Below are 6,587 nucleotides of genomic sequence, written 5' to 3'. Positions count from 1 at the left end.
TGTAATACACTTTCATTAAAAAAAAATAGAATTGCATGCCTGCATCTGTAAAACATTCTGTATCATGACATTTTCTATGACTGCTCTGACGTCCTATACTGGACTTAAAATGTATTGAGAGGTCTTAAAAAGGGTCTCAAAGGTAATAAATGTTCTTCAGGATTCCTGCATATACCTTGGTTTTTTATACTTTTCATTTGAGTCCTCCTCACAGGAGACACAAAACCATCAACTGTCATATGAAATTAATCTAACAAGAAAGAATTAGGAAGAATAAATTAAAAGGAAAAGATCATAGTTTAGTTGTCATAGAAATGTTTATTTACTTACCCCCATTAATGATCTGAGGATCACACTGGCTGTTTAAGTCAACTGATTTCTGAGTTTTACCCAAAAAATACAGAATGAAACCAGTAAATCTACAAATGCTACTTTTTTTGTATAATTGATGACAAATTGTTATTACAGTGTGTCACGATATCCAGTTGTCAAAAGTACTTGCAGTTGCATTTTACAGCAGCAGGTGGCAGCATTGATCTGGTCATTGCATTTTATTCCATTGGTCAAATGTTTGCTTTAATTATGAAAGAGTTTGTCCACCCACATTACAAATATACAGGTCCTAATTTATTTCTGCTTGTATCTATCCATGCAGATAGTTGTGGTTTCAGTTGTCCAATTTGAGATGTTTGTCTTTGAGATTTATGCTTCCATTTCTCAAAACCAGAGCAAATAAAACCCAAATTATGTGCACAACAAGATACAAGAGATAAGTGAAATATGTCATCTGCACTTTGTCTGTGAAGATTCTCAGTCGTCCAGAACATGGTAATCTTAAGTGCTACATCTTTGGCAACTGGACTTGCTTGAGTTTCTTGGAGACGTTTTGCTTCTCATCCAAGAAGCTTCTTCAGTTCTAACGGACTGGTGCAGACTTGCAGGCTTTAACCTCTGTGTGGGTGCGAACCCTTACAGAGTTGTTGAGGTCACACATGAGTCAAGTGAAACTTTGGTGAAACGAGCACAAGCACATGGCACAGCACAGGAGAGCCAGTTCATCAGGTCAAGACTCAGCTGTCCATTTACATCTTAAGAAGAAGGGACACTGCTTCGAGGACAGCAATGTGCGCATCTTGGCCAGAGAAGAAAAATGGTTTGAAAGAGGTGGGGAAAAAGCCATCATCAACTAAAATGATCTCTCATTTCTTTAGTTTGTGAACAACAACAGTTTCTCAGAGTGAGATTCAGATTCTCTTACAATATTATTAGCTCAACAAAATAAAATCTACCACAAATTACACATTTAAACAGCTCCCAAATACAAAAAATGTCCCCTGGGATCTATATATATAAATCAAGAGGTGAATGACTGAGTTGTGTTTTTTCCCACCTGGACCTTTATGCTCTGCCATTTCTCCTCAAATCATCACACTGTAACCTGTGACAGGCTGTTATGATACCACAACTATCACACAGTCACATATGTGGAGTTTTTGTCGAGAGAGACGCTGTGCTGCCGCCAGAGGAGCCGCTGAATGAGTTCCCTCTGAGCAGTAAGTCACTAAAAGAGTCTGAGAAGTCCGGGGCTGTTCATACAACATTCAGGACGCCACTGTTTATTCCACACTACTGAAGCTGCTCCTCTTTTTGGAACCACCGCAGAGTCTGTAATAATTTCACTTTCAGCCATGCTTGTTGTTGCCGTGGGTAACAGTATAACGTCAATATATCAACAACCTGAAATACTGCGAGGATCACAATATGAACGAGATCGTGAACGAGATGATGGGGCACACCCCTGCTTAACATCCATTCTCACCTGGACCCATCTAACCCTACTGACACACAAGATGGCCAGGTGGGTCAACGACTCACATGTGACCTCAAAGACTCTGTAAGGGTTCACACCCACACAGAGTTTAAAGCCTGCGACTCTGCACCAGTCCGTCAGAACTGAAGAAGCTTCTTGGATGAGAGATGAAACGTCTTCAGGAAACTCAAGCAAGTCCAGTTGAGCCTACGATACAGCACATATGATCCTCTGCACTTTGGACTGAACCAACCCTTCAAACATCATAATGTACTTTAGAGTTTTATCTAGTCTTCTCTGGATTTGTCACCTCTTCTCTGCCGATACAATAACTCTAGATTTTGTATCATTGTACACCTTAGGTCAAGACATCAAGTTCAGGCCCAAAGGGCATCAAAACCAGGCCAAGAATGAAGACAAAAAATTTGATGAGCAAAAACAGACAACAAACTGTCCTCCTTTGATTCCAGAAAATAAATTCCCCAAGAGATGACCAGAGATGTAGATCAGGAGCCAAATCCTTTGTCACCCAAATATCCAAGGTGTGCTTGTTTAGGGACTGTTACAGGGGCTTCTACCACACAGGTATGATCCCCTCAGGTGTTTAAAGTGTCAGTGGAAAAAAGACACCCAAAATGTAGATCAGGTTTAGAAGAACTTCTCTGGAGCCCCACATCACTGCTTCCTTCATACTCTCTTCCTTGATTTCACCAGCCGTCTGGCTTTGGGCTCCACTCTCTCCAGACTCTGGTTGCTGTTCTGGCCGTCCCTCTCCTTCTCCAGCAGAGGCACACAGGTGCATCCCACAGCGATGGAGACGTACACCTCGGTGTAGGAGAAGCGGCCGCCGGCGCAGGAGCCTGCTCTCTTCAGGATGACAGAGGGAGCGTAGACCGGGGTGCTGCGGTACTGGTTGCTCTCCGCACCGTATTGGCCGATGAGGCAGCCTTTACACAGGCAGTACGCCTCAGGGATGTAGCGAGGGTACCTGGAGGGGTCGTAGGAGATCCTGAAAGAATGAAATCATCAGAATCAGTTTCTGAGCACATGAACATGAAATATTTCTGCAAGAAAATATGACTGTGTTGGTAGATTTTCATCCTGAGTTGTTTTTCTTAAATTAAGATAATTAGATGACTGACATTAATTTTGCCCTTTTTTTCTGCTGCTGCACAAAATCAATCTTCTCTTTTGGATCTGAAGCGTGATTAATGAGGAGGACTTGAGGCCAGGAGAGAGAAAATGAAGGCCACACACACTTTTTCCCTGTATGTTAAAATCCTTTATTTCTAGTGCACTTCATATTTTGAATATAATAAGGAAATCAAAAATAGTTCCTGTAGCTATAATGTGCTTGTTTTAAAGAGCAAAACATAATTTGGTGAAACTTACAGCCATATTTTAACATAATTTCTTTTAAAACATAATTTTTGAAACAAACTCTCAGTTTTCCAGGCACAGCTGTGGGTTTATGACAATTTATATTCAAAAGGTCGGTCATTCATGAAGCTGAATCTGACTTTGCAAAGAAGCTGAAACTTTTACAATAGCTTTGAGTTAAGACTCAGCACCTGGCAAGTGATTGTGCAAGAAGGTGAAGAAGAAGAGGGTGAAGACAAAGAAGAGGAAGAAGACGAAAAGAAGAAGAAGATGGTGAAGGAGGAGGAGGAGAAGGTGAAGAGGAAGACAAAAAGGGAAGAAGAAGAAGGTGAAGAGCAAGACAAAAAAATGGAAGAAGGTGAAGAAGAAGAGGGTGAAGACAAAGAAGGGGAAGAAGAGGAAAAGAAGAAGAAGATGGTGAAGGAGGAGGAGGAGAAGGTGAAGAGGAAGACAAAAAGGGAAGAAGAAGAAGGTGAAGAGCAAGACAAAAAAATGGAAGAAGGTGAAGAAGAAGAGGGTGAAGACAAAGAAGGGGAAGAAGAGGAAAAGAAGAAGATGGTGAAGGAGGAGGAGAAGGTGAAGAGGAAGACAAAAAATGGAAGAAGGTGAAGAAGAAGAGGATGAAGACAAAGAAGAGGAAGAAGACGAAAAGAAGAAGATGGTGAAGGAGGAGGAGAAGGTGAAGAGGAAGACAAAAAAGTGGAAGAAGAAGAGGAAGGTGAAGAATAAGACAAAAAGGGAAGACGAAGATGGTGAAGAGGAAGACAAAAAAGTGGAAGAAGAAGAGGAAGGTGAAGAATAAGACAAAAAGGGAAGACGAAGATGGTGAAGAGGAAGACAAAAAAGTGGAAGAAGAAGAAGAGGGTGAAGACAAAGAAGATGAAGAAGACAAAAAGAAGATGGTGAAGGAGGAGGAGGAGGAGGAGGAGGTGAAGAAGAAGACAAAAAGAAGAAGATGGTGAAAGAGGAGGAGGAGAAGGTGAAGAAGAAGACAAAAAGAAGAAGATGGTGAAGGAGGAGGAGGAGAAGGTGAAGAAGAAGAAGACAAAAAAGTGGAAGAAGAAGGTGAAGAAGAAGAGGGTGAAGACAAAGAAGAGGAAGAAGACAAAAAGAAGAAGATGGTGAAGAAGAAGAAGAAGAAGAAGAAGAAGAAGAAGGTGAAGAGGAAGACAAAAAAAAAGTGGAAGAAGAAGAAGAGATACAAACTGGCAAACATTAGAGCCCCCTCCTCATATTATTATAATAAATAAATAAATAAATAAGTAAATAAATAAATAAACACATTATTTCGTGTATCCACATCTGAGCAAGTTATGGACACATTTTCATGACAATCTCATGATTAAAGTTTTGTTGAATGTTTGGAATATTAATAACAACATAAAATACAAATCAATTTTCAGCACTGTTTTTCAACACTGATCTTGTTTCTTCTGTTTGAATGTAAAAAGTTTTTAATGCAAATTCAATAAAGAACAGATCACAGCGCAGATGTTGCACCTGCGCTCACCTGTAGGCCCAGGGGGAGATGCTGAGCAGGTTGACCGGGAGGCGGGTCTTGCTGTCGGTCGGGGACCGAGCGACGGTCGGGCACGTCAGGTTGAGTTTGTCCTGCGGCTCCAGCTGCAGCGCGTGGTGGAAGGCGCTCATCACTCCCACCGAGAGCCGCCCGAACATCTGCTCCAGGATCTCCTCCGGCAGGTCCAGGCACGGCCGGGTCCTGGTGGCCTTCTTCCGCACCCGGGCCGCTCCGGCCGACCCGCCCAGCAGCACCACCACCACAGCCAGGTGCAGCAGCAGCAGCAGGACGCGGATCCGCTGCGGCATCACTGCGCGCTCCTCGGTGCGGTGCTGTGCCAAAATGCGTATCCACTGAAAAAGGTGTCTCTGCGCGCGGTGCTGTCACCTTCACTGCCTTCCTTAAAAGATCACACGCAGATTATGAAGTGACCTCCAGTAATGACGCCAACAGGTTCCTCTGTTACAATCCAGTGTAATGCTGGAGAGTGAGCGGCAGGCGAACAGTCCACAGTCCTGGCTTGGAGACCGAGGCACAGGCGCGCCGCCAGGGAAACTGCGGAAACATTTTGGCACTCCACATCCACAGTGTCGCCAGAAGTAATAATTTCCTCACAATTAGAAATAATCACCGAGTTGGAAGCTTCACACCTGCTGCTGCTGCCTTCCGTTTGAAATGCTACTGACAGTGTGTTCCTGTTGCTTCTCTGAACCGACGTGTGCGTAAAATCCGATGGAGGCGTTTGTACGCGCACGAACAGCGTGATCCACCATTCAGGACAGGTCTACTCACACTGAAGCACCGACTGATAGCACCGTCATCTGGTGATACACGAGGCCAGCAGGTCCTGACTGGAGTGGGAAGTCCTGAGTGTTGGCTGTGTGCGCGCTGCTGCTGGATCCTGGCTGCGCACCAGAGTCTGCTTCACTGAAACATAAACTGGATCCATTCTGTCTGCTCTGCTTTCACAAAGAAACTGGAACTACAAGGTCAAACCGCAAATTCATACAAATCATTCTTAAATGCTGAGGCCACGGTCCTTCCTGTCACTCAGTCTGGTGTGTACTGAAGTCATTAAGATTTATGTGAGGCACATAAAAACCAGTTAAAGCTCATTCGGTGCAGTTTGACCTCCACTAAATCTGCTGCCACGTCGGGGAAAACTTCACATTAATAACTCAGATTGTGCTCTCCACACAAAGGTATTCACCCCCTCTTGACGTTTTTCCTGTTTTGCTGCATTACAGCCTGAAATTTATATGAATTTTAATTCGGATTTAAGGTAATGAGCCACATAGAACAGTCAAAACTGGTGAAGTGAAATGGAAAAAGGCTGTTTAAAAGATTTAAAAGCTAACAAACTAGTGCATATGTATGTACCTTTTACTATGAAGATCCTCAGAAGTCACATCATTAGTTAAATCAAGTCCACCTCTGTGAGTCTGCAGCACCACTAAGCTTGTGGTGTTCAACTTGAGGTCTGGGGACCCCAGAGGTCCTTGAGGGAGTTCCAGGGGTCCCCAGAAAACGGGGACTAGTTTCTTTACATGATTTAATTCACTATAGAAGTGACCCTAGTGTGAGTAAGTAAGGGGGCTTTTCAATATCGGTGGGCTGTTTCGGGGATTACTGGGGCCTGAAATGCCTGATTTCACAGCAGCTTCTCTAAAAAATGTGCTGCATGTTGCCGTGTTTTTATGTGTTTTTTAAATCATTATTTGCAATGAAATTGTGAGGGAAAGTGAAACCACAGGGTTCGACAACCCTTACTAATAAAAGAGCCATTTTGGGCCATAAAAGGGAGAAAAGAAAATCAAACAGGTCAGGGACAAGGTCCTGGAGAAGAGCAGACCAGAGGTCTCATCTATAAACATTGTG

The 6,587-nt window shown here is 43.2% G+C and overlaps 2 protein-coding genes across 2 annotated transcripts in view; one reads left to right on the top strand and one right to left on the bottom strand.

Moving 5' to 3' along the window:
• xpo4 (exportin 4) overlaps positions 1-6,587 on the top strand; it is a 230,709-nt gene that overhangs the window by 91,114 nt on the left and 133,008 nt on the right. The window lies entirely within an intron of this gene.
• On the bottom strand, positions 315-6,137 carry il17d (interleukin 17d). The gene is made up of 2 exons (XM_050049241.1): positions 4,701-6,137; positions 315-2,819 (listed from the first exon to the last, which is right to left on the bottom strand). Exons 1-2 carry the CDS (start codon positions 5,015-5,017, stop codon positions 2,498-2,500), a joined length of 639 nt encoding a protein of 212 aa, XP_049905198.1. The 5' UTR covers positions 5,018-6,137; the 3' UTR covers positions 315-2,497.

The sequence above is a fragment of the Epinephelus moara genome, chromosome 7, assembly GCF_006386435.1.
Source record: "Epinephelus moara isolate mb chromosome 7, YSFRI_EMoa_1.0, whole genome shotgun sequence".
NCBI lineage: Eukaryota > Metazoa > Chordata > Actinopteri > Perciformes > Serranidae > Epinephelus > Epinephelus moara.
The sequence above is the reverse complement of the archived record's forward strand: the minus strand, read 5'-3'. Positions and strand labels throughout refer to the sequence as shown.

Excerpts from the sequence above, each read along its gene's own strand:
- il17d (XM_050049241.1), bottom strand. The coding sequence starts at position 5,017 with ATGCCGCAGCGGATCCGCGTCCTGCTGCTGCTGCTGCACCTGGCTGTG. Across the intron at positions 2,820-4,700 it reads ATCTCCCCCTGGGCCTACAG|GATCTCCTACGACCCCTCCA; the intron begins GTGAGCGCAGGT and ends TCATTCTTTCAG.